This window comes from Semicossyphus pulcher, unplaced genomic scaffold (assembly GCF_022749685.1).
Source record: "Semicossyphus pulcher isolate SPU_LCO1_2020_fin unplaced genomic scaffold, fSemPul1.0.p SCAF_11, whole genome shotgun sequence".
NCBI lineage: Eukaryota > Metazoa > Chordata > Actinopteri > Labriformes > Labridae > Semicossyphus > Semicossyphus pulcher.
The window spans coordinates 30,592,477-30,619,469 of record NW_027211615.1 but is presented as its reverse complement, the minus strand read 5'-3'; the positions used below and the strand labels follow the sequence as shown (position 1 = coordinate 30,619,469).

The 26,993-nt window shown below is 46.7% G+C and overlaps 2 protein-coding genes and 1 pseudogene across 3 annotated transcripts; 2 read left to right on the top strand and 1 right to left on the bottom strand.

Annotated features, from left to right (window-relative positions):
- Positions 1 to 881: 881 nt before the first annotated feature.
- On the top strand, positions 882 to 13,365 carry pak6b (p21 protein (Cdc42/Rac)-activated kinase 6b). 2 transcript variants are annotated; one of them, XM_069657432.1, is made up of 9 exons: positions 882 to 962; positions 4,672 to 4,914; positions 5,743 to 6,309; positions 7,432 to 7,899; positions 8,384 to 8,517; positions 8,596 to 8,722; positions 10,122 to 10,247; positions 10,583 to 10,717; positions 11,665 to 13,365. In XM_069657432.1, the coding sequence occupies exons 2-9, from the start codon at positions 4,714 to 4,716 to the stop codon at positions 11,830 to 11,832; spliced, it is 1,926 nt and encodes a 641-aa protein (XP_069513533.1). In that variant the 5' UTR covers positions 882 to 962; positions 4,672 to 4,713; the 3' UTR covers positions 11,833 to 13,365. The 2 variants fall into 2 exon arrangements, with proteins under 2 accessions (XP_069513533.1, XP_069513532.1); XM_069657431.1 differs by lacking the exon at positions 882 to 962 and having other exon boundaries at positions 4,472 to 4,914.
- A 3,117-nt stretch (positions 13,366 to 16,482) lies between these two features.
- LOC138585140 (myosin-6 pseudogene) lies at positions 16,483 to 22,284 on the top strand (annotated as a pseudogene).
- A 1,623-nt stretch (positions 22,285 to 23,907) lies between these two features.
- On the bottom strand, positions 23,908 to 26,741 carry LOC138585224 (complement C1q tumor necrosis factor-related protein 3-like). The gene is made up of 3 exons (XM_069657516.1): positions 26,552 to 26,741; positions 25,621 to 25,758; positions 23,908 to 24,179 (listed from the first exon to the last, which is right to left on the bottom strand). Exons 1-3 carry the CDS (start codon positions 26,739 to 26,741, stop codon positions 23,908 to 23,910), a joined length of 600 nt encoding a protein of 199 aa, XP_069513617.1.
- Between the last annotated feature and the right edge of the window lie 252 nt (positions 26,742 to 26,993).

The following is a 26,993-nucleotide window of genomic DNA, read 5'->3' as shown; positions in this document are numbered from 1 at the left end:
TCAGTGAATGTTAGAGTGCATTAACCAATGACTGTTTATAAAGATGGACGACGCGTCTCCATCTGCTCTCATTGTATGAAAGTGATGCCAAAACAGCCCTGTGATAGGCGCTGCCATCTTGCGATGGTGACGTCATACGGAGCCAGAGTCTGCGCAGTAGAGATCGGCGAGTGAAGCGGCCGTAGCCACTTCCGCTAACCCAAACACACACTTAACTTACCGAACACACAGCAAGGATCCCGCTGAAGGGGGCGGAGTTGGTCTGTTGAGTCACCTCATCCTGGGCCTGAGGAGCGAGCGAGGCATGCTGCAGCCTGCAGAAAAAGAGAGAGACCGACGTCTTAACATTCTACTCTGTGCTTCATCACTAGTGTGTGTGTGTGTGTGTGTGTGTGTGTGTGTGTGAGAATACTGCTTCTAGCTGTCTATATTCTTTGTTTAATTAAAGTTTGTGAGTTTGTTCAATAAAAATATGAGTTTATCGGTCTTATGATTAATCATGCTCTTTAAACAGCGACTACAGTACACGTTACCTCACACCAAACCTCATTCAAAATGTTCTCATTTTTCTGTTCTGTTGTTAATGTTCACGTGGTAAATGTAATAATGTTAATAATATGATATAATATAAAATAATATAATATAATATAATATAATACAACAATAATAATGTAACAGCAGAACTAAACTGTCAATAAAGTTCTTTTGAAATTGAATTGGGAGAGAATGACAACAAACTGTCATTCAAACCAAACTCCGCCTTCCTCCACCTTTTTTTCCCTTCATACCTGAGACCAGGTGAGACAAGGATGAACGTGTGGGGGAGGGGCAGAGCGGGAGTGTGTGTGCAGAGGGGGAGGAGAAGCAGCAGAAGAGAGGGAGTCGTGTGTCTGGGGAGGAGAACGACAGAAGGAACCGGACAGAAGGAACACACCTGGACTCACCTGGACTCTGCCGGCCAGGTGAGTGCTCCAACGCTTACCTTGACCTGAGGTTTAATTCTACAGCTGACTGTTAGTAGAACATGGTTCTCTGCGGATTCATTCTTTCCTTCATTGACCTGTGAGGAACCTTTACAGGAAGCTTCCCTTTCAAAATAAATGTTCTGCATGTTCTGTCTGATCTCAGTTAGAACCCTGTAACAGCCCGGCCAGTTCTCCTGTTTAAAGAACTCTGAGCTATAACATCATGGTGTCTCTATCTTAAAGAAGGTTCTCTATGTGTGTGATTTGACTCTCTGCTCTTCTGGAAAGGGTTCTAAGGAGAACCAGAAACAGTTCTTTGGGATCGTACGTTTGATGTTAGTGTTTAATTTCAAAGTATGTTTTCTGTAACCTGATTGGAACCCGGGTCTCACTTAGAACCATTTAGGATATTTCATCATGATCTCACAGAACTGACTAATGAACAGGTTCTGTGTGGCACCAGCAGGGTTCTGGAGGGTCACACTACAGCAGAACCCACTGAGGTCCCCATCAGCTGCTGTTCTAAAGAACATTAAGCAGTAACATACGATTTGTCAGAAAAGGTACAAAGAACCCTAACTGTGCCTGTAAAGAACCCTGTGATAAAGGTTCTCTACAGAACCGGTCTAAGCCTTTACAGTGAAGAACATCTTAGACAGAGATAACAAAACGTTCTACAGAGTACGTGATTTAAAAAACTGGGCTCAGATGGTTCCACAAAGAACCTTTATCAGAACGGTTCTATGTACCACAGAACAGTTATTCTGGCTCAAACTCAGCACAAACTTTGCTTGGCAAGTTGATTTAACTAATTTTAAAGACCCTCTGGACAGCTTTGGGCACAGCTGGTTCTTTAAAGAACCTTCATGAAACTGAAAGCAAAATAAAGAACATTTATAATGAATTATATAATATTATACAATGTTTAGGTGAGTAAAAAAGGTTCTAAGTACAAACAGAAAAACAGTTTTGGCTTGAAGAACCTTCCGTGGACCTCCAGGCTGCGGTGTTCTCCAAAGAACCTTTAGCTCTACAGACGCCACAATTTCCTCGTCTGTTGCTCTGAAGATCCAGTCAAGATACACTGTTAGAATAAATACATATATACTTAGACTGTACATATGTTAGCCTGTGGACGGCTGCTAGCTTACAGCTCATAGCGCTACATGTCGAGAGCTAACAGAGGTCAGCTTCGTGTTTATGATCCTCTCACATTACGCGTTAAATACATGTCTCAGGGGTAGTTCAGTCTGGTTTAGTTAAGTTAAGTTTAGTTAAGTCTAATTTTGTCCTGTGTAGCTGAAGTGTGTGTGTGTGTGAGTGTGAGTGTGTGTGTGTGTGTGTGTGTGTGTGTGTGTGTGTGTGTGTGTGAGTGTGTGTGAGTGTGTGTGTGTGTGTGTGTGTGTGTGTGTGTGTGTGAGTGTGCGTGAGTGTGTGTGTGTGTGTGTGTGTGTGTGTGTGTGAGAATGGAGAGTTGGTGTTAAAGTGTAGTCTTGTTTAGACCTTCATATAAATCACTTCGATAGATCGATAGATACTTTATTGATCTATGTATCGCTTTATACTTTACTTTGATGCTACATAAACTAATACCTGCTTATTTCTGTTGGCGTGGTAACAATGTGTCAGCTGACGGCTCCCCCTGCTGGGTGGAGGACAAACGTTCCTTTGATTTGATGGTTGAGGAGACTAAACTTAGACTTGAGTTTGAGTCCGCACACGACAACAGAAACACGATCACTAAGTTGAGAAGGAGACGCAGTTTGTAGCCGTACACAGAGCAGAGACGGAGAGATTCTTTCACAATAAAAGCCCAGGCTGATTAATCGATCAGGGCTGTGATGATTCACTGACGGACCAGACGAAGGAGTAAACAGGAGAGTTTCACCACTTTGACTGAACCATCAAACATCTGAACATCTGTTCTGTGTGTGTGTGTGTGTGTGTGTGTGTGTGTGTGTGTGCAGAGTGATGCGTTCACTGACTCACTGTGAGTCTGTTGTTTCAGTCAGACTGTGGAGCTGTCTGGTCATGTACTGTGTCAGTTTGATTCCTCAGGTATGTCAGTCACACCTAGATCACACACACCCACGCACACACACACACACGCACACACACACACACACACACACACACGCACACAGAGGAGGGAGGGGTTAGCAAACACTAAGTTATCAAGCTAAACAGTCTGTGGCTAACTCATTAGCTGCTAACAAGCTAGCTAACCATGGTGTTTCCTCAGAGTGAGGTACTCTGCTCTAAAATAACACTGACTGTCACATGTGCTTTTGTTGTGGGAGGAGCCAGGCAGATTGTGATCGGCAACGCCCCCACTGTCCTCTGACTGACCGGATCAGATCATCCACATCCTCCACCACTCCTACTTCACAAACAGGAGGAGGGAGGGGGGTGGGGAGGAAGACGAGGAGAGGGGGAGAGACACGGGGGGGGTGGGGGGTGGGGGGAGAGAGAGGGAGCAGGAGGAGGAGTCTCTGTGCTTCATGGTCTGTGTCTGCTTTCAGGCTGAGTCAGGGCTTCACCTGGTCCACCTGTGGGTGAGAGTCAGTGGCTGACACAGGTATGAGAGCTCAGTGTGGATCAATACATGGAAACAACCTGAAACACAAAGAAGCTGTTTCACAGATTAACAGTTCATGTGTTGCTTTGTTACTGAACAGTAAGAGACAAATGATCCAAAAAACAGCTGTTCACATGAACATGTGAAAACATGAAGACATCAGTGTGAAACCCAAACCGTGGTGTGTGGACCGCTGGTGGCACCAAGACAGTCCTTAATAATGGAAGTTAACAATCTATACAGTTTCAACTGTTATTAATGTCGTTCATATTCATGTGTTCAGTCCAGACACAGTTCATGTGAACGCTTGTTTTCATGTCGTACAGTCAGTGAATCAGTGCTGAACACTTCGTTCACAGTGGCCCAGGTGTACCTGTCATTTTTCATGTATTACAGTTTCTACACATTAATTTATTAAAACGTTGCAGTGATCTAAAAATTAGTTGTTATAACACAAATCTGCTTGTTCTTATGATTGGACGAGACGTGCATCAAAGCATGAAGCAGTGATGCTAACGTTAGCTAAACAGCTTTGTTAGCATCATCATTGCTTAATTATAAAAGCAAACAACAACAACAACAACAACAATAATAATAATAATAATAATAATAAAAACAATAATAATAATAATAGTAATAATAATAACAATAATAAAAACAATAATAATAATAGTAATAAATGTAAAATCTGGACCCTGCCATAAAAAGTGGTCGGCTGTCATTGAAGCTGCTCCATGTTGTTCTGCCTGCAGCTGTAACTTTGGCTCAGGTCATGAAGCAGATAGGTGATTTCTCACCTGGGCTGTTTGGTCGGTTTGTGTCTGACAGCACAGAGAGGGAGGAGGTCATGTGACTCTGCTCAGGTGAAACACCTGAGAACAGGAAGAGGAGCTGTCAGTTCACCGACAGACTTTGCTTCTGTCATCCTGTGTGTGTGTGTGTGTGTGTGTGTGTTTAATGTGTGTGTGATCGGTGTGTGAGTGTGAGTTTGTATTTTGTGTGTGTGTGAACTGTGTGTGTTTATTTAGTGTGTGTCTTTACGTGATTGGACCGTCCAGCATGCCTCCGTCCAATCAGTGCAGGTGTTGTCCTGGTGCTGAGCGTGTTGCTTCCTGTTGTCTCCCTCAGGTCTCATCGTCACTTGGCAGCCATTGCTGCATCGCTGTCTCAATGTTCCGCCGCAGGAAGAGGAAGCGTAGGCCGGAGATCTCAACGCCACAGGACTTCCAGCACCGCGTCCACACATCGTTCGATGCAGCGACGGGCCGCTACGTGGGTCTGCCGCCACAGTGGCAGAGCGTCATCGACACGCTGAGGAGGCCACGCCCCCTGGTGGACCCCTCCAGGATCACAGAGGTGGAGCTCAGAAAGGTGAGGGGGAGGGGCACAAGATGACTTCACAAGGTCTGATTGGTAGATGAACTGTGTGGTCAGCTGATCAGACAGGTTGGATCATTGGTGCTAATGCTAACACAGCTCACGCTAACGCACAGAACCCCCAAACACAAAAGACGTTAGCATGAAAGGTAATGTTAATTAAAAAGTAGTTCATTACAATCATCAGAGTACAGCGTTAGCATGGATAATGTTAGCAGAACAAAATAAACTACGTTAGCTTGAAAAGCGTAGCGTTAGCATCTTAAGGGTAACGCTGTGTTAGCCTTCTGTTTGTGAATCTTCAGCCTGTTCACTTCTGTCCTGTTGCAGCACAAAACAAACATCGTTCAACGCTTTCTGACTGAACGTACCCCAGGTAACTGTTCTCAGTTTGAACTCAGGTGAATCTGACCTCTGACTTCTGACCCTGAGCTGACAGGTTGAGCTACTGACGGTGCGTTCACAGGCTCACTGTAAATGTCATGTTTGTCCGAAGTCCACGCAGGACGCTCACAGAGCGAGACAGTTTAAGCATCAGTGAACAAAGAGTGATCAACAGACACTCGACTGATGATCCTGGATGTTTCTCAGGCTTCAGTCATGGTTCATTTATAAAAAACAGCTTTGCAGCCTCTTTGTTTCTCAACTCGTCACAATCTGAACTTACAAACTGAATCTAATTGAAGAACACATCAAAGTGTTACAATGTAAAAACCAGTCTAGTGTAATGCACTGAAGCTGATCATGTGACCCCACAGATGACTGATTTGTAGCTAATCGCGCACAGCACGCTCTCATCCTGCGAGTCTTTGCTCTCTGCAGACGATTGTTCGGGGGAGCTTCATCGGTCATGAGGACTACATCTCCCACGTGATCTCTGAGATGAGCCGTCTCTCCGTCACCAGCTCCAACTCCCTACGCCGCAGCAGTCCGTCGGCACGGAAACGGGCCCGCTCTCTGGGGCGACTGGGAGAGCTGGCGGAGAACGAGTATCAGTACGAGGAGCTCAATCACCGTGGCGACGGCGGGAAGACGAGCGGGAGCTCCACCTACTGGCAGGACCGGATCCGACAGGTCCGCAGCGAGAGCGGCAGCTCCAAACTTAATGGGGCTCTGCAGAGAGCCAAGTCCACCTGCGAGGTGGGGACTGAGGCCAGTCCCCCCACACCTCAGAGGACAGGTGTGACAGGTACAACAGGTGGACAGTATGCCCGCAGTGAGGGGGCGGGGCTAAGACAGAGGCCAACTTCCTGTCAGTACAACATGCAGACTGTGGAGGCCGGCAGCAGACCTCACCTGAGACACAAAGCAGCTAACAATCACCTGCCCGACCTGCTGTCCTCGTCCAGAGGAACTCCCAGAAGGCCTCACTCCACCTACGACCTCAAGGTGAGAACCAGAGCCAGAACTAGAACCAGAGTCAGAACCAGTATCACAGTCAGGAGCTGTAAATAACATCAGTGATGTAACATAACATCAGTATGATGACAATCAGAGTGTGTGTCAGGCTGACCTGCATGTCTCAGGGTCCTGGAGAAGGTAGATTACTGAGGCCTTACATCCACATCGCCTTACACCCCCCCAGGTGTCATGTGATTGGTTGTCATGATCCAGGTGAGCTCCATCAGCTTCAGACACCACTGTAAGAACATGACAGGTTTTTTCTTGGCTAAATTAGTTTTGAGTTGTGATTTAAAATCGGGGAATGAATCGATGTTTCTGATTTCTGAGTTGGGGTGGTAATGAATTTCAGAGACGGGGAGCAGAGCGGCTGAATGCTCTGCTCCCCGTAATATAATATAATATAATATAATATAATACGATATAATATGATATAATATAATATAATAAAATATAATATAATATAATATAATACGATATAATATGATATAATATAATATAATATAATACGATACAATACAATATAATATAATATAATATAATAAAATATAATACAATATAATATAATATAATATAATACTATGTAATATGATACAATATAATATAATATAATATAATATAATATAATACTATGTAATATGATACAATATAATATAATATAATATAATACGATATAATATAATATAATATAATACGATATAATATAATATAATAGAATATAATAGAATATAATATAATACGATATAATATGATATAATATAATATAATATAATATAATATAATATAGTATAATATAATATGATACAATATAATAAAATACAATATAATATAATAAAATATAATATAATATAATATGATATAATATAATATAATATAATATAATACGATATAATATAATATAATATAATACGATATAATATAATATAATATAATATAATACTATATAATATGATACAATATAATATAATAAAATATAATACAATATAATATGATATAGGATAAGCTATAAGATGTGTCTTTGTCTCCACCTGGTGGTAAAAGATTGCTGCTGTCCCAGCGTTCAGAGAGCAGTGAAGCTGTTACTTGATGTTCTTCTGTCTCCCCCCCCAGCTGACCTCCCCCTCCTCCCCCGTGCTGCTGCCCCCGCCCAACAGCACCAGCAGCCCGCTGGTCACAGGTCGGGGCTTACCTCGCCGCCAGCTACGCCCCTCCTCCAGCTTCCACATGGGAGCTTCTTCAAAGACACCGACCCCTCCGACTCAGGACGTCCCCTCCCAGCGCCGCCCCTCCCCCACAGGCTCCCCGGGATGCCCCCCCTCCTCCCGCCTCTGCCCCTCCTCCACCCCGCAGACAGTGCCTGACGGAGGCGGGAAGGTGACTCACGAGCAGTTCAAGGCGGCGCTGCAGATGGTGGTGGACCCGGGTGACCCGAGGATCACTCTGGAGAACTTTGTGAAGATTGGGGAGGGGTCCACAGGTGTGGTGTGCATCGCCCGGGAACGGCACAGCGGGCGGCAGGTGGCGGTGAAGATGATGGACCTGAGGAAGCAGCAGCGGCGAGAGCTGCTGTTCAACGAGGTACACGGCACAGGCCACGATGAATACTCCTGAGTCCTGCTGAGAACACTGACATACTTTGACTAAACACAGGGTAGATGCAGGATTTCAGTGAAGTGGAGCATGCGATCACTTTACCTGTCACACCTGCTCAGACCAAAGGCAAAGTCAATTTCTTCCCTCATGTTACTCGTTTGACCGCAAGATCATTCGTGCTCCTTCTTAAAGTCTGAAAACAATCTGAGCGTTCGTCCTAAATAAAAATCAGCTTTTCAAATGGATCGACCATCAGAGGGTCAGAGGTCAGAGGTCAGAGGTGCTGTCGGCAGTGAGTAAGGAGAATCCTTCGTCTACTTGCGTCTTTGCATCAACTTTGTTTGGTACCACGCCGTGCAAATGATTGCTCTGCTTTTGGTCTGAACACACCTGTCAGTGTGACATCAGCAGCAGCCTCACCTGTCAGTGTGACATCATCAGCAGCCTCACCTGTCCCTGTGTGTGTCAGGTGGTGATCATGAGGGACTACCAGCACCTGAACGTGGTGGAGATGTTCCGCAGTGCTCTGGTGGAGGACGAACTCTGGGTGATCATGGAGTACCTGCAGGGCGGCGCTCTTACTCACATCGTCAGTGAAACCAGGTGAGCAAAGTCACAGACACCTGTTTGTCTGTTTGTTTGTGTAGAGTGTGTAGTACAGTGTGTTTGATTTGTTTTCAGGCTGAATGAGGAGCAGACAGCGTCGGTGTGTGAAGGCGTCCTGCAGGCGCTATCTTACCTTCACTCTCAGGGGGTCATTCACAGAGACATCAAGAGTGACTCAATCCTGCTGACACTGGACGGGAGGGTAACACACACACACACACACACACACACACACACACACACACAGACCCGAGCAGCCTGCAGGTCAGCGGCTCGTAGCGATGAGAAGACCGGTTGTTTGTCGTTACCTGGTTTGTTTTGTTCACCTGTTCGGAGTGAGCAGTGACTCCGCCCTGTTTGCTTCTTTGGTCTTATAAAGAAAAAACTCCACCTCCACCTCCTTCTGATGGTTAACTAGCTTATTATCCAGGTAATTAATTAGCCACGGGCACAGTTAAGCTGTGACACCTTAGCGACCTTCTTGACCAAATATGGTCACTTCTGGTTTCAAACCCCAAAAACGTCTGAACTCGAGGCTTCAGAAGGCGGTCGACCAACAGGTGACTTCAGGCTATATTTAGTTCCTGGTGGGCTTGAGGAGAAGTCAAAGATGATTGGGTGGGTTTCAGCACTTCTATATTTGTAAACAACCAAGATGGCTGCTGCCGTTGAGTTGTTCATGTAATATACAAATGGGAAGTGTTGGCGTCTAAACCCTGTGATTTAAACGCGTCGTCAGCTGAACCTAACGTACCGCCTTACACCTGTCATTGCTCTGATTGGTCGTAGCGTCCGCAGGTGTTTGGTTGGAGTCTGCTGGTCACATGTTTTGAAAATTAAAATAAACCAGGTTCAAGGTGCTTCACAGTGATGTGACCGTGTCAGGAGGAAAATGTGTGAATCATTGACCAACATGAAGTGACAGTAAAGCAGTCTCATGATCAGTGCAGTGAACTTTTATAACATGTATAATCTGTAATATGAGTCACGCCTGTCATCAGTGTGTCTGACTGAACACGAGTTCACCTCTGAACATCGAGAGTGTCAAACATCCAACAACAGACTGAAGGTGTCGACTTCTCCTTCTCCTTCTCTCTCCTTCTCCTTCTCTCTCCTTCTTCTTCTCTCTCCTTCTCCTTCTCTCTCCTTCTCTCTCCTTCTCCTTCTCTCTCCTTCTCCTTCTCTCTCCTTCTTCTTCTCTCTCCTTCTTCTTCTCTCTCCTTCTCCTTCTCTCTCCTTCTCTCTCCTTCTCCTTCTTCTTCTCTCTCCTTCTTCTTCTCTCTCCTTCTCCTTCTCTGTCCTTCTCCTTCTCTCTCCTTCTTCTTTTCTCTCCTTCTTCTCTCTCCTTCTCCTTCTCTCTCCTTCTTCTTCTCTCTCCTTCTCTCTCCTTCTCCTTCTCTCTCCTTCTTCTTCTCTCTCCTTCTCCTTCTCTCTTCTTCTCTCTCCTTCTCCTTCTCTCTCCTTCTCTCTCCTTCTCCTTCTCCTTCTCCTTCTCTCTCCTTCTTCTTCTCTCTCCTTCTCTCTCCTTCTCCTTCTCTCTCCTTCTCTCTCCTTCTCCTTCTCCTTCTCTCTCCTTCTCCTTCTCTCTCCTTCTGCTGCAGATAAAACTGTCAGACTTTGGTTTCTGCGCTCAGATCAGTAAAGACGTCCCTAAGAGGAAGTCTCTGGTGGGGACTCCGTACTGGATGGCTCCTGAAGTGATCTCCAAAAGGCCGTACGGGACCGAGGTAACGCCCACACCTGATCACACTTTGAGTGTAAACACATGATTTGTTCTTTAAACATGAATCGTGTTTGATCTGAAGTTTTAAAGTCTAACATCAGCTGCTGTCCATGAGTCTGTTGCCCAAGTGCATGCTGGGAGCCTTCTGTCCATGCCTACAAGATGTGTCTGCTGATCACGATCGCGGCTCTTCATTCTTGTTTCCTTCAACATAAAAACACTTTTCACACAGCTTCATGATTAGCTAGTCAAACAGACCTGCTAACAACATGGATGACATGTTCAGGTGTGGTCCCTGCAGGTGCAGGTGGACTCTGACAGTGTCCTGCTTCCCCTCAGGTGGACATCTGGTCTCTGGGCATCATGGTGGTGGAGATGGTGGACGGGGAGCCGCCATATTTCAGCGACACGCCCATCAACGCCATGAAGAAGCTGAGAGACGAAGCAGCACCAAGCGTGAAGAACATCCAGAGAGTCAGTACTCACACACACACACACGCACGCACGCGCACGCACGCACATACACACGCACGCACGCAAGCACGCACGCACACACACACACACACACGCACGCAAGCACGCACGCACACACACACACACACACGCACGCGCACGTGCGCACATACACACGCACACACACACACACGCGCACGCACGCACATACACACGCACGCACGCACGCACACACGCACACAATCAATCCCTGAGTCAGTTTACAGTTTAGATGAGGTGCCGCGTGTAGAAACAGTATGCTCTTATTAGCTAACTGAGCCAGCTCACTTTAAACACCTCACTGAGCAGTGTTCACAATGGAAACACGATAGTGATGAATGTTATCCTCTAACACTGTTACAGAGTGATACTGATGTGTTCCAGGTTGATGGGAATCTGTAGAATCACTTCACTGCTTCCTGTTTAAACAGCACCTGAGAAGACAAGGGGTTAGAAAGGGCTTAACTTACCTTTGATAGTTTATCATCAAACGACAGGAACGGCAGAAGTTGCTAACTATGGCTAACAGCAATGATAGCTTCCTAAAGTAAGCTAATGTTAGTGAGTTTGAAACGTGGCCACGATGTTTCCTCTCCTGGTTGTTCAGTTGTTGATCGATCTGTGAGCAGCATTCTCTACATTAACAAGGTTAGCAAAACGAAATGCAGAAATACGATAGAAGTTTGAGCACACACCCCTCAGCCCCACACCAAAGCAAAATGGCCGCCATGTTACCATGGTGACTGGCAGGACCCTGACAAGAACACAACTTTTCCTAATGTTACATCAAGACTAATTAGTGAACGGTGGTCTGATGTCAACTAAAGAAAGGGATGTGAACGCCACACAAATGCTAACTTGCTAACAGGTTAGCAGGTGAGGTCATGATTAACCTGGCAGCAGTTGATGATGTCACTCTCTGTGTCCAGGTGTCTCCAGTGTTGAAGGACTTCCTGGACTGCATGTTGACTCGTGACACGCTGCAGCGCTCCAGCGCCGCCGCCCTGCTGGAGCACCCGTTCCTGCTGCAGGCCGGTTCGCCGCGCTGCCTGGTGCCCCTGGTGGAGCAGCACCGCAAACGCATGTCGCTCTGCTGAATACCTGGGACTCAACTGAGACACATGTGGCAGTCACCTGAGACACATGTGGCACTCACCTGGGACTCACCTGAGACACATGTGGCAGTCACCTGGGACTCACCTGAGACACATGTGGTACTCACCTGGGACTCACCTGAGACACATGTGGGACTCACCTGAGACACATGTGGCAGTCACCTGAGACACATGTGGCAGTCACCTGAGACACATGTGGCACTCACCTGGGACTCACCTGAGACACATGTGGTACTCACCTGGGACTCACCTGAGACACATGTGGGACTCACCTGAGACACATGTGGCAGTCACCTGAGACACATGTGGCACTCACCTGGGACTCACCTTAGACACATGTGGGACTCACCTGAGACACATGTGGCACTCACCTGGGACTCACCTGAGACACATGTGGCACTCACCTGGGACTTACCTGAGACACATGTGGGACTCACCTGGGACTTACCTGAGACACATGTGGGACTCACCTGAGACACATGTGGCACTCACCTGGGACTCACCTGAGAGCGCTGAGGCCGTATTATTCAGGTCAGGTAGCTCTGCAGGAGCAGGAGACTCCTGGTTTAGTGGATCATTTCAGTGAACTTCATGTGAACCAAACAGATCAACCTGTGAAACCTCTCTGCTGCTCCCTGGTTGACCTTTGACCTCCCAAGGACTTTTCAGAACATTTCAGGTTCCTCCATGTTCCTGAGCAGACATCTTGTCTGTCAGAGAACAATACTTTTTATTTCAACTATTAATGAAAAACATTTCAACCGTTAGTGATGTTCAAAAGTTTGATGTGAAAGAAAACATTTCACTCTGATGGTCAACATGTTTGTGTTTGACTCTGGATGAGCTGCGGTCACATTTCACAGCAGGTCGTCTGATAGATCAAAGGATACCTGTTAGAAGCTCACAGTGTTCTCACACAAACAGGAAGTGACTTCAGTTGGTGGTTCAGACGGTAGCTTTTAAAATCTGAATCAGTTTCCAAACAAACATGACGTGTGAGTTTATGTTCAACTTCAAACGGGTCCAAAATGGAGGATGCTATGTTAGCCTCATAGCTAACATCCAATATAAACTGCTCCTCAGCAGGAACATGGCTGACACACAGTCAGACAGGACAGCAGACTGATGATACACTGTGCACACTTAGCTTCCTGTTTGCGACCAAGCTAACATGCAACATCTTTGCTCTTCAATAACTCTTCAGCTAACAGAGTGAAGAACAGTATTATGACCGAGCAGTGCTAGCATGTTAGCCGTTAGCTACAGTACAGCTGCAGCTGTGTGACACTGTGAGACTGTGCTGGAGCTCTGGCCCTTTAAGACTGCTTTCTTTATGCTAACACCTCCTGTTAGCATGTTGTTGTTGTTAAATGAACTCACAGATTATTTTCCCATGATGCTCCTGTGTCGATGGAGAATCATTGAACCTCTCTGAGTTGAAGTGGATGAACTTGCACAGTTTTATAAAGAATGTGACTTTGCACATGTTGAATAAACGTTTTTATTTTAAATGTTTTACATGAAACAGCAGCTGGTAGTGACACATGTCTGCTGGTCTCTGCTCTGTTCGTCAGACACGTTTCAATGACTCACGTTCTCTACAGCGCGCTGCGTCCGCGGTGTGGAGCTGAGGCCTGGAGATCATTCCTCCTTTAAGTTACTTTAAAGTCACGTTCTCTGTCACTGAGCTACGATGAACACCTGCTCTGTTCTTACACTGTAATGACACAATGACCTTTGACCCGCACTGTCCAGGTTTGTCTTTAAACTCCACCCATCTGGCACACACAGCAACATAAAACTAACCATCAGAGTCAACAATGTACAAAACTGGTTCACCTCATATCTGACCGACAGAACCGAATACGTCGCCCTGGGCAAAGCAAGGTCACACACCCACAATGTCACCTGCGGTGTCCCTCAGGGCTCGGTGCTGGGCCCCACCCTCTTCACCCTCTATCTGCTCCCCTGGGCAATCTCATCAGCAGGCATGGGGTTTCTTACCATTGCTATGCTGATGATACACAGCTCTACCTACGGACAACCCCCACTTCTCCTTCTCCCCTGTCAACATCCACACTCACCACCTGCCTGGAGGAGATAGAGGCGTGGATGAAGCTCAACTTTCTTCAGCTGAACAGGTCCAAAACAGAAGCCGTCCTAGTTGGCACTCCACATCAGCTCCGCTCTTCCACCATCACCAGTATCACCTTCTCCGGCCAAAGCATCCCCCTTTCCACATCTGTCACCAACCTGGGTGTTAAAATGGACCCCCAACTCACTTTTGACATCCACATCAAACACCTCTGTAAATCATCATTCTACCACCTCAGGAACATCGCCAAAATCCGTCCAATACTCACCCTGGCAGATGCAGAGAAGCTTGTTCACGCCTTTGTCTCCTCCAGACTCGACTACTGTAATGCACTTCTCACCGGCATCTCTGGAAAGAGCATCCAGAGGCTCCAATACATACAGAACAGCGCTGCAAGGATCTTGTTGAGGGTCCGCAAATATGACCACATCACCCCCTTTCTAAAATCCCTTCACTGGCTCCCTGTCCCACTCAGAATTGAGTACAAGGTCTCCCTCCTCACTCATCAGTGCATTCACGGACATGCCCCCCCAATACCTGAAAGACCTCCTCACCCTCCAGACCTCCTCATGCACCCGCCGTTCTGCAACCAGGAACACCCTCCAAGTCCCCAGAACCAAGCTCCGCACTATGGGTGATCGGGCCTTTTCCTCTGCAGCTCCGAGGCTGTGGAACACCCTCCCCGACCACCTGAGGGTCCCACAGACTGCAGATGTTTTTAAACGGGACCTAAAAACTTCTTTTTAAGAAAGCTTTTTGCTAAGTGCCTTTTATAGGCTCTCCTTTTAACACATAAAAATTGTCTTGTTTTATCTTTCTTCTCTGTAGAACTTTGAGATTCCTTAAATATAAAGTGCAATACAAATAAAATGTATTATTATTATTATTATTATTATTTAACTCTGAGGCGAGAAAACATAAAAATCAATAAATTAAAAAAAGTAAAAATAAATGATGAAACCTTTTTCAACCTTTCTAAATTAAAGCAGATCAAAAAGAAGGTTTTTAACGGACCTGTGTGACACCGTCAGGTGAGCTGACTGAAGGACCTGTGATGCAGGAGGACAGAGATCAGTGCGTCCAGCAGCGGGCTCAGGTGATCCACCGTCTGTGTTACTGTGACTAACACCAGCATGAGGGGACATTTCAGCCTCTCTAAGACTTGTTGTTGTTTTAATGACCGAAGAAAACAATCTGAAATGTGTAAGATGTTTTAGCCTGAGACATTAAACCGCTTTTTCTCTGGCTGCTCTGGTCCTTTAAAATAATCGCTTTAATTCCAGGTTTAGTAAGTTTCACATGTAGAGTGTTCTTAAAGCAGGTGTAACCCTGGTCCCTGTCAGGAGGGCTGGTGTTACTGAATGGTCCACATGTGGCCGTGTGACTGAGAGAGACATCCTGGTTTCTATTTGGAGGCTGAGAGCCGATGAGTCCAGACTGTCAGAGATAAACAGACACAGACCCTTCAGCCCGTCAGCCACACGCTTCATATCTGAGTCACATTCAAAGCACACACTCTGAAGTGTGCGCCACGTCTGCTGCTGCAGGTTACACACATTTAAAGAAAGCAGCAATTATGTGATAATAAAGGGAGACACAGTTTTAATGAGTGTCAGGAGGTTTAAAGATGAGTAACATGACAGGAAACAGACGGACTCTCTCACTGATGTTAAATAAAGTTCAGACAGTTTGAACAAGACGAGATCCTCTGAGACATCTGAACGGTTTAAATAAGATTAAAGAAACAGTCAAACAAAAAGCAGATTTAAATCATGTTTGGACATAAATTAAAAAGCTTCATGTGGGTGAAAGTTCAGATGAAACTGCTCCTGGAAGTGAAATCAGTTGTTTTATTGTTTTATTGGAGCATGTTTTGGACTTTAGACTTTTACAGAGCAAAAGAAGAATGTGACGGCTTCAGCTGATTCTTGGGATGTGGATACTGAGCTGTCTTGTCATGATGCTACTCTGTCATCCTTTGTTTACTTATTACTACATACATTGTTAAACTTGCAGACTGCAAAGTAATAAGTTCAGCTTAGGGAGCATTTACTGATTCATAAATCATCTCATCAACAGAGCCGGATATAAACGAGTGTTAAAACACAGCAACATGTGACTAAATGACATGTTTATTAAATGAATGAGTGTGAGTGATTCTGCAGAACAAACAGTGCAGGACCTGCAGCAGAGGTGCGGGGCCTGTGAAGATACAGCAGCTGAGTGGAGTCTAAATGGAGAAGCGTCAGGAGGCCCTATCAGCAGACAGATAAGATGTGATGCGTCCTTTTCCTAAAATGGACTTAAACAGCCAAAGGTCCAGAATTTGCCCTCTTGGTGCTTTCACACCCCACGGCAAATTTAGTATCACGTGTTTTTCTTCTTTTCAGTGGTTATCTCCTAATTTGGTCCTCAGGGAGTCCTTATAAACGCCCTCCTGCTGTGAAGAGTCTGCAGTTCTGAATCAGAGTCACCAGAGAAAAGACTCTTCTCAGACGGTTCTCTCTCCTGCCTGCCGTGATCCTCCGCCCTCAACCATGGGTGACGCTCTGATGGCCGAGTTCGGGAAGGCGGCTCCTTACCTGAGGAAGTCGGACAAGGAGCGTCTGGAGGCCCAGACCAGACCTTTTGACATCAAAACCGAATGCTTTGTAGTGGACGACAAGGTAGAATACACGAAGGGACAAATCCAAAGCAAAGACGGAGCGATGGTGACCGTCAAGAAGGAGGATGGAACAACCGTCACCATGAAGGACTCGGATGTGCACCCCCAGAACCCGCCAAAATTCGATAAAATTGAAGACATGGCAATGTTCACCTTCCTCCATGAGCCCGCTGTGCTGTTTAACCTCAAAGAGCGTTACGCTGCCTGGATGATCTACACCTACTCCGGGCTCTTCTGTGTCACCGTCAACCCCTACAAGTGGCTTCCTGTCTATGATGCCGAGGTGGTTGCAGCTTACAGGGGGAAGAAGAGGACTGAGGCTCCCCCTCACATCTTCTCCATCTCTGATAACGCCTACCAGTACATGCTGACCGACAGGGAGAACCAGTCCGTCCTCATCACCGGAGAATCCGGAGCAGGGAAGACTGTGAACACCAAGAGAGTCATCCAGTACTTTGCCAGCATCGCTGCAGTCGGCGGAGGCAAGAAAGACACCAGCAAGGGGACACTGGAGGATCAAATCATCCAGGCGAACCCTGCGCTGGAGGCCTTCGGCAACGCCAAAACTTTGAGAAATGACAACTCGTCACGTTTTGGAAAATTCATCCGAATTCACTTTGGTACAAGCGGCAAGCTGTCATCTGCTGACATTGAGACGTACCTGCTGGAGAAGTCACGTGTCACCTTTCAGCTCAAGGCTGAGAGGAACTATCACATCTTCTACCAGATCCTGTCCAATCAGAAGCCAGAGCTGCTGGACATGTTGCTGATCACCAACAACCCATACGACTACTCCTACATCTCCCAAGGAGAGGTTACAGTCGCCTCTATTAACGACTCTGAGGAGCTGATGGCCACCGACAGCGCCTTTGACGTGCTTGGCTTCACTCCAGAGGAGAAGATGGGTGTCTATAAGTTGACCGGTGCCATCATGCACTATGGCAACATGAAGTTCAAACAGAAGCAGCGCGAGGAGCAGGCTGAGCCAGACGGGACGGAGGCTGCTGATAAATCTTCTTACCTAATGGGGCTGAACTCTGCCGACCTCATCAAAGGGCTGTGTCATCCCAGAGTCAAGGTGGGAAATGAATACGTCACCAAGGGCCAAAGTGTGGACCAAGTCTACTATTCCCTCGGTGCTCTGGCTAAGTCAGTGTACGAGAAAATGTTCAGCTGGATGGTGGTGAGGATCAACCAATCCCTGGACACAAAACAGCATCGGCAGTACTTTATCGGAGTGTTGGACATTGCTGGATTTGAGATCTTTGATTTTAACACTTTTGAGCAACTCTGCATCAACTACACCAATGAGAAACTGCAACAGTTTTTTAACCATCACATGTTTGTATTGGAGCAAGAAGAGTACAAAAAAGAAGGCATTGACTGGGAGTTCATCGACTTTGGGATGGACTTACAAGCTTGTATTGATCTCATTGAGAAGCCGCTGGGGATCCTGTCAATTCTGGAGGAAGAATGCATGTTTCCAAAAGCCAGCGACCAGACCTTCAAGTCCAAGCTCTATGATAATCATCTGGGAAAGAACAAGATGTTTGAGAAGCCGAGGGCTGCAAAGGGGAAAGCAGAGGCTCATTTTGCCCTGGTTCACTATGCTGGCACGGTGGACTACAACATCGGCAACTGGTTAGTCAAAAACAAAGATCCCCTGAATGAAACTGTGGTCGGTCTTTACCAGAAATCAGCCCTTAAGCTTCTCAGCATGCTGTTTTCAAGCTTTTCAGGAGCTGACAGCGGTGACAAGGGAGGGGGCAAAGGAGCCAAGAAGAAAGGTTCCTCATTCCAGACAGTGTCTGCACTTCACAGGGAAAACCTGAACAAGCTGATGAACAACCTGAAGACCACACATCCCCACTTTGTCCGCTGTCTGATTCCTAATGAGAGGAAAATTCCAGGGGCAATGGACAACTGTCTTGTGATGCACCAGCTGCGCTGCAACGGTGTCCTGGAAGGCATCAGAATCTGTAGGAAGGGTTTTCCAAACAGGGTGCTCTATGGTGACTTCAAACAAAGGTACAGGATTCTAAATGCTTCTGCCATCCCTGAAGGCCAGTTCATTGACTGCAAGAAGAGCGCTGAAAAGCTGCTGGGATCACTGGACATCGACCACACTCAGTACAAGTTTGGCCACACCAAAGTCTTCTTTAAAGCTGGTCTGCTGGGGACACTGGAGGAGATGCGAGATGAGCAACTCTCTCGGATCATCACCAGGATCCAGGCTAATGCCCGGGCAATCCTAATGAGGGCTCAGTTTGCAAAGCTTGTGGAACGCAGAGATGCCCTCATGGTCATCCAGTGGAACCTGCGCTCGTTTCTAGGTGTAAAGAACTGGCCATGGATGAAGCTCTTCTTTAAGATCAAACCCCTTCTGAAAAGTGCTGAGTCTGAGAAGGAGATGGCCAACATGAAGGATGAGTTCAACAAGCTGAAAGAAGCTCTGGAGAAATCAGAAACACGACGGAAGGAACTAGAGGAGAAAATAGTGACTGTACTCCAAGAGAAGAACGATCTGACCCTGCAAATTCAGTCTGAACAGGATACACTAACAGACGCTGAAGAACGCTGTGAACAGCTTATAAAGAGCAAGATTCAACTGGAGGCCAAGCTCAAAGAGATGACAGAAAGACTGGAGGACGAAGAGGAGCTGAATGCAGATCTCACAGCGAAGAAACGGAAGCTTGAAGATGAATGTTCTGAGTTGAAAAAAGATATAGATGATCTGGAGCTGACTTTGGCAAAGGTCGAGAAAGAGAAACATGCCACCGAGAACAAGGTTAAAAACCTGACTGAGGAGATGGCTTCCCAGGATGAAAACATCATGAAGCTAACCAAAGAGAAGAAGGCACTACAAGAGGCTCACCAGCAGACACTGGATGACCTTCAAAGTGAAGAAGATAAAGTTAATAGCCTGACCAAAGCCAAAGCTAAGTTGGAGCAACAGGTGGATGATGTGGAAGGCTCGTTGGAGCAGGAGAAGAAAGTCAGGATGGACCTTGAGCGCTCAAAGAGGAAGCTTGAAGGAGACCTAAAACTAACCCAGGAGAGTTTGATGGACATAGAAAATGACAAGCAGCAGCTGGAGGAAAAGCTGAAAAAAAAAGATTTTGAGGTTGTCCAAATAAACTCAAGACTAGAAGATGAGCAGGTTGCTTCAGTTCAGCTCCAAAAGAAGCTGAAAGAAAACCAGGCAAGAATTGAGGAGCTGGAAGAGGAGCTGGATGCTGAGCGTGCAGCCCGGGCTAAAGTCGAGAAGCAGCGCTCCGATCTTTCCCGCGAGCTGGAGGACATCAGCGAGCGCCTGGAGGAGGCAGGTGGAGCAACATCAGCACAGGTGGAGCTGAGTAAGAAGAGAGATGCTGAATTCCAGAAGTTGCGTAGGGAGCTGGAGGAGTCAACCCTTCAACATGAGGCCACCGCTGCCTCCCTGAGAAAGAAACATGCTGACAGTGTTGCTGAACTTGGTGAACAAATTGATAACTTGCAGCGTGTGAAGCAGAAGTTGGAGAAGGAAAAGAGTGAGCTGAAGCTGGAGCTAGATGACCTGTCTTCTAACATGGAGAGTGTGGTGAAGGCCAAGTCAAACATTGAGAAGATGTGCCGGTCAATGGAAGACAACATGAACGAGTACAAGAGTAAGTATGAGGAGGCTCAAAGGGCCATCAATGACCTGACTACCCAGAGGGCCAAGCTGCTCACTGAGAATGGTGAGTTTGGACGTCAGCTGGAGGAGAAGGAGTGTCTTATATCACAGCTGACCAGAGTTAAAACCTCGTACAACCAGCAGGTAGAAGATCTACGCAGACAGATGGAAGAAGAAGTCAAGGCTAAGAATGCCCTCGCCCACGCTGTACAATCTGCTCGTCACGACTGTGATCTGCTCCGAGAGCAGTTTGAAGAGGAACAGGAGGCCAAGGCTGAGCTGCAAAGAGCTCTGTCCAAATCCAACACAGAGGTTTCAGCCTGGAGAACAAAATATGAAACAGATGGAATTCAGAGAACAGAGGAACTGGAAGAAGCAAAGAAGAAGCTGGTTCAAAGATTGCAGGAGGCCGAAGAGGCCATTGAGGCTGTGAACGCAAAGTGTTCATCACTTGAGAAGACCAAGCACCGCCTTCAGAATGAGATTGAAGACCTGATGCTAGATCTTGAAAGATCAAATGCAGCGTCTGCAGCCCTGGACAAGAAGCAAAGGGCCTTTGACAAAGTCATGGCAGAATGGAAGCAAAAGTTTGAGGAGTCACAGTGTGAGCTGGAGGGCTCTCAGAAGGAAGCTCGATCTTTAAGCACTGAACTCTTCAAACTGAGGAATGCCTATGAGGAGTCCCTGGATCAACTTGAGACGATGAAGAGAGAAAACAAAAACCTCCAAGAGGAGATCTCTGACCTGACTGACCAGCTGGGGGAGGGCGGCAGGAGTGCTCACGAACTGGAGAAGATCCGGAAGCAGCTGGAGCAAGAAAAGGCAGAGCTTCAGTCTGCACTGGAGGAGGCAGAAGGATCTCTGGAGCATGAAGAGAGCAAGATCCTTCGAGCCCAGCTGGAATTCAACCAAGTGAAAGCAGACATGGAGCGCAAGGTGGCTGAGAAAGACGAGGAAATGGAGCAGGCGAAGAGGAACTACCAGCGAATGCTTGAGTCTCTTCAGTCCTCTCTGGAATCTGAAACCAGGAGCCGCAATGAGGCCCTGAGAGTCAAAAAGAAGATGGAGGGTGACCTGAACGAGATGGAGATCCAGCTCAGCCAAGCTAACAGGCAGGCAGCTGACGCCCAGAAACAACTTAAGAGCCTTCAGGCATTCCTAAAGGACTCCCAACTCCAACTAGATGATGCACAGCATGGCAACGACGACCTGAGAGAGAACATTGCTCTCCTGGAACGCCGACACAACCTGATACAGGCAGAGTTAGAGGAGGTGAGGGCTGCCCTCGAGCAGACAGAGAGAAGTCGTAAACTGGCTGAACAGGAGCTCACTGACGCTACAGAGCGCATGCAACTCCTGCACTCCCAGAACACAAGCCTGATCAACCAGAAGAAGAAGCATGAAGCAGACCTCCTTCACCTGCAGAATGAGATGGAGGAAGCCATCCAAGAGAACCGAAATGCTGAGGAGAAAGCAAAGAAGGCTATCACTGATGCAGCCATGATGGCTGAGGAGCTGAAGAAGGAGCAAGACACCAGTGCCCATCTGGAGCGCATGAAAAAGAACATGGAGCAGACCATCAAAGACCTGCAGCACCGTCTAGACGAGGCAGAGCAGATCGCCATGAAGGGCGGCAAGAAGCAGCTCCAGAAGCTGGAAGCTCGCATCAAAGAGCTGGAGAACGAGCTGGAGGCAGAACAAAAGAGGGGAACAGAGTCCATCAAGGGTGTTCGCAAGTATGAACGCCGCATCAAGGAGCTCACCTACCAGACCGAGGAAGACCGCAAGAACATGGCTCGCCTTCAGGACCTGGTGGACAAGCTGCAGCTGAAGGTCAAATCCTACAAGCGTGCAGCCGAGGAGGCCGAGGAGGCGGCAAACGGCAATATGGCCAAACTCCGCAAGCTGCAGCACGAGCTAGAGGAGGCAGAGGAGCGGGCCGACATCGCCGAGTCACAGGTGAACAAGCTGAGGGCAAAGACCAGGGACGGATCCTCCAAGAAGGGCCTGGATGAGTGAGGAGATCCTGCGGAGTCACATCACAGGTGTGTGGAACCAAATATTCACTCTGACATGACCCCACAGAACTGATCCGATGTCAGTTTAACTTTTAAAGGTCCTGAAATTTAAACTATTCACAAATAAGGATAAAAAACAAAGTGATAACTATTTAACTTATTGGTGTTGTTGGAAGTATGATCTTTATTCTTGCAGCCTGAAGTTATGATTCTAATATTTATATTTAACATCTAATAAGTGTTTCTGTATGATTGACAGGCGTTCCTGTTCCTGGGGGTCGCGAGGGATCCGGAGAGCAGCCTGAACCCACACAAACACTGTCTCTGTAGTTTTAGGTAAAGTGATGTAGCTGTAGTTGTGATGCTGAGTAGGATTATTATTATTTTATGATGTTAAATATCAAAGCCATCAGACACCAAACAGAGAGTGTAAAGGTCACTGAGTGTGATCACTGACCTGCCTCTGAGCGACGTGTGCCGAAGATCCAAAGTTTATGTTCTTTCATCTTTCCACGTTAGCAGCTCCTGAAATGTCTCTTTATCTGTTTTCACTGCAGTTTAACTGAATCTTTGTTTTCTGAAATTTGGCAGATAAATATCTCAGTCCCAAAAATGCTTTTACTTTGAAATGTCACTTCCTGTTATGGATAACAAACTCTCTTCTTGTTTTAAAATGTACACCAGAAGATGATTGATGGCAAACACGAGTGAATGAAATCATTTTGTCTTTAAATAAAGTCGCTTGTGTTCGCTGCGATTGGTCGACCGTCCTCGTCGGCTGATCAAACTGGACTGCGATTGGTCCTTTAAAAACACAAGCTTTGTTTCTCTGAAGTGACTCTGCACATCACACTGATCTGTGTGTATGAATTATAATGTTTATATGATATATAAATATAAATGTCTCCTCTGAAGTGTTTCGTTGCATTAAATCATGTTCGGATGTTTGGACCTGATCTTCATTTAGTTTGAGAGTTTAAACTGTTTAAATATATTTATAAATATTATAAAGTTTTTCATTATGACGTTTGTTGTTCGTCTGTGTCCAGTTTCCTCTTAAAAATAAAACAAAGTTCACATCAGAGTAAAACGAGAGAAACACAGAACGTTTGCTGGAGACGTTCAGTTTTGTTTTCTCAGCAGGTTTAAAACAACACGAGCTCAAAGGAAGTCGTTTTCAAGGATTTTCACATTAAAACAGATTCAACATTTTTGACCTTAATCCAGACTTTACTTTTTCAAAATAAAAGGTTTCTCTGAATGTGTTCGTGTGCACAGAAAACCAAAACAAACGTTTCATTCATGGATGTTTTTATTTCAGTTTACATCTTCTTTTCTCTGGTCGATGGAAGGAACAGGAAGTAGTGACAACAGACGCTCAACCTTTCAGAATAAAACTTTTTTTTTTCATCATTAAGTCACAATGAACTCAGATATGACTCTCTCTTTAAGCCGTATTTTAATTTGAAAATCTGCTCAAACTTCCTCCCGCTGCCTCCCTCACTTCCTGTGCCTCTGAAGATTTGTGTTTGTGTACATATATATATATATATATATATATATATATATATATATGTATATAAAACTTCAGACGGGACCCCCTCCTCCTCGTCACGGCCTCCACCTACAGCGGGTAGAGGAGGAAGCCGCTGAAGGTGCTGAGCCGACTCTGGTCGAAGATGCTCTGGCCGGACCAGAGTGTGATCCAGAGCCGGGCCCCCTCCTCCAGGACCAGCGGCATGCCGTTGGAGCTGCAGCCGTGTGTGCCCCTGGTGTCGAAGATGGCGAACATATTCACACCGTTATTCATCAGCGCTGCGTTCAGGGACCCCGAATTGCCCACACAGCCTGTGAAGCGGACGTAGTAGACTCCTTTGACTGGGGCTGTGAAGACGCCTGCAGACGGAGGACAGGGAGAACCAGCTCCATCAGTACTTGATGAATGTGCACATGAAGCAGGTAAACACGGCTCTCAGAGCAAGAAATATAAATATGTTCATGAGTCAACAAATAAATAAACAGGTTCTTATTTAAAAACACATCAAAGGAATATTTTATTTATTACATGTCCACCCTTATTTTCCCGCTCTTTCTATTCCCAACTCACCTGGACGAGCCAGCGAGCATGTGAGGCTCATGTTTTTGGACTTCTCCAGTGCTCTCAACTCCATCTGGCCAGCTCGACTGGGTGAGAAGCTGACAGGTGGATGCTCCTCTCGCTTACAACTCTGTGTGTCAGACAACACCGGGGCTCCACAGGGGGCAGTCCTGTCTCCCTTCCTCTTCACCCTCTACACCACAGACCTCAGCCACAACACAGACACCTTCAGAAGAGCTCTGACTCTGCTGTAGCTATCAACAACTGTGAGGAGGCCGAATGCAGGACTGTGCTGGAAACTTTGTCACATGGTGTGAGCAGAACCATCTCCAGCTCAACGATGATCTGATTGTGGATCTGAGGAGGGCTAAGGCACCGCTACCCCTGTTTCCATCCAGGGGGTCAGTGTGGACACTGTGGAGGACTACAAGTACTTGGGGGTGTACTTGGATAATAAACCGGACTGGGCCAAGAACACTGACGCCGTCTACAAGAAGGGCCTGAGCCTCGACTTCCTGCGGAGGCGGAGGTCCTTTAACCTCTGCAGGACGGTGCTGAGGATGTTCTACGAGTCTGTGGTGGTGAGTGCTGTGCTGTTTGCTGCTGTGTGCCGGGGCAGCAGGCTGAGGGTCGCTGACGCCAACAAACTGAACAAACTGATCCACAGGGCCGGTGACGAGGCGGGGGTGGAGCTGGACTCTCTGACGGTGGTGTCAGACATGTTATCACCACCCGCTCCATGATGTGCTGGTTAGGCACCGGAGCACGTTCAGTGACAGACTCAGTCCCCCATGATGCACCACAGAACGCCACAGGAAGTCATTCCTGCCCGTGGCCATCAGACTGTATAACTCCTCCCTGACACGCAGACTGTTGTTATATAATCAGAGCTCTCTGACATTAACGCTGCTCACCTCAGCTGTATTTAAATCACGTGTCACAATGACATCTTATATTATTACACTGTGGTCATATCAAACTTTGTTTATTGTTTAACTATTGTTTTATTCTCTCCCTGTTTGTGTACTTGAATCGTTTATATATTCACATGCGAGTAACGGTGACGCCCAAACTCCCCCAGGGGATCAGTAAAGTATTTCTGATGTGCGTTAGCTCAGTTAGCTGCTCAGCTAGCAGAGCTGTTCTGGAGGAGTAACTAAGAGGAGCCAGAGGACGTGGAAGGAGGCTGCTCCATCGCGACTGGAGACCAAAACAGAAGGAAGGTTCTGTGAGGCGTACCTGTGCTGGGGTCGTATGCGTTTCCCACGTTGGTCGTCACCTTCTTGAACTCTAACGTGATTTCGGTTTCAAACGGTCCACGATGGGTCCACTGCTCGATGTCGACGAGGGAGGCCGAGAACGCCACCTGAGGTTTACCTGCAGGAACACACACGCTGTCATTACATACATAGACTGTATATAGGAAGGGGGCGGAGCCTCTTGGTTTCACAAGTAAGGCCAAACCTGCAGTCTTTCTCATGCCCAGCAGGGGGCGACTCAGTCTGATCCTATAGAAGTCTATGAGAACATGCTCCTCCTCCTCTCCTGATGTATTCCCTCAGTAAACATGTTCCTAAAGACTTTATGGTCTCAGTCTCTAGTTTCTTCTTCAGCACAGCATGATGTTCATTTAGTCACTGATGCTCCCATTGAGAGTCACGCAGACCAGAGAGAGGGGAGGAGTTAGGGCCGTGCCCAAATATGGTCACTCCTGTTCCAAAAAAACAAGATGGCGGCGTTGTTATAGTTCTGACATGAAAACAGGATGGATGTAACCAGGTTATTAACTGTCACATGTTATAAAGACACTTTGGTTATGATGTCAGAAGGCGCGTGATGTTCTGATAAACAGTAGGTTTCATCAGAGCAGGGGTCAAAGGTCAGAGTCATATACAGAGATGTTCATGGACCAGGTTACGCAGACTCAGGATTTATTCTGTTTGTTCTGCATCGTCCAATCAGACGGCTGCTGGTCACATTTAACCCTTCATTAGTCATTCCAGTCTTTGTTGTTGGTGTATGAAAGGAAACGTTCACACGATGTTTCACTGTCCCAGTCTTTAAACACTTCCTGTGTCCTGTCTGCTCTCTACACTAACCTGTCTGTTCTCCACACCATGACGCCCTCTCTGAGTCTGCACACGATAACGTGAATAATCTTCAGACTGACCTCCGACCTCTCGCTCCCTCTCCAGTCTCTCCAGTCTCTCCAGTCTGGCCTCCAGCTGCTGCAGGACTCTCATGCTCTCCTCTGTTGGTGTCTCAGGAGGAACAATCTGCTTGTCTTCATTGACAGCCGTTATGATCTGCGTCCTGACCGCTCCACACGCCGCCAGCAGCACCAGAACCAGAGCAGACATCATCTCAGCAGGAGGAGAACCTGAGTGACTGCAGCACCCAGCTCAGCTGTGTTTGTCGTGTGTCGGACTTCAGACTCTCAGTGTTTGTTTGTTGTTTGTGTTCATGTCTGCTGGTGTTTGGTTAAACAGATTCATCAACCAAACTGGGTCTAAAGTACCAGAGAGTCAAGGTCCAAACCAGGAACACAAACATGTTTACTCTCTCAGCGCTCTGTGAGGTTGACCGAGGGAGCGTTTGACTTTACTCCTGTA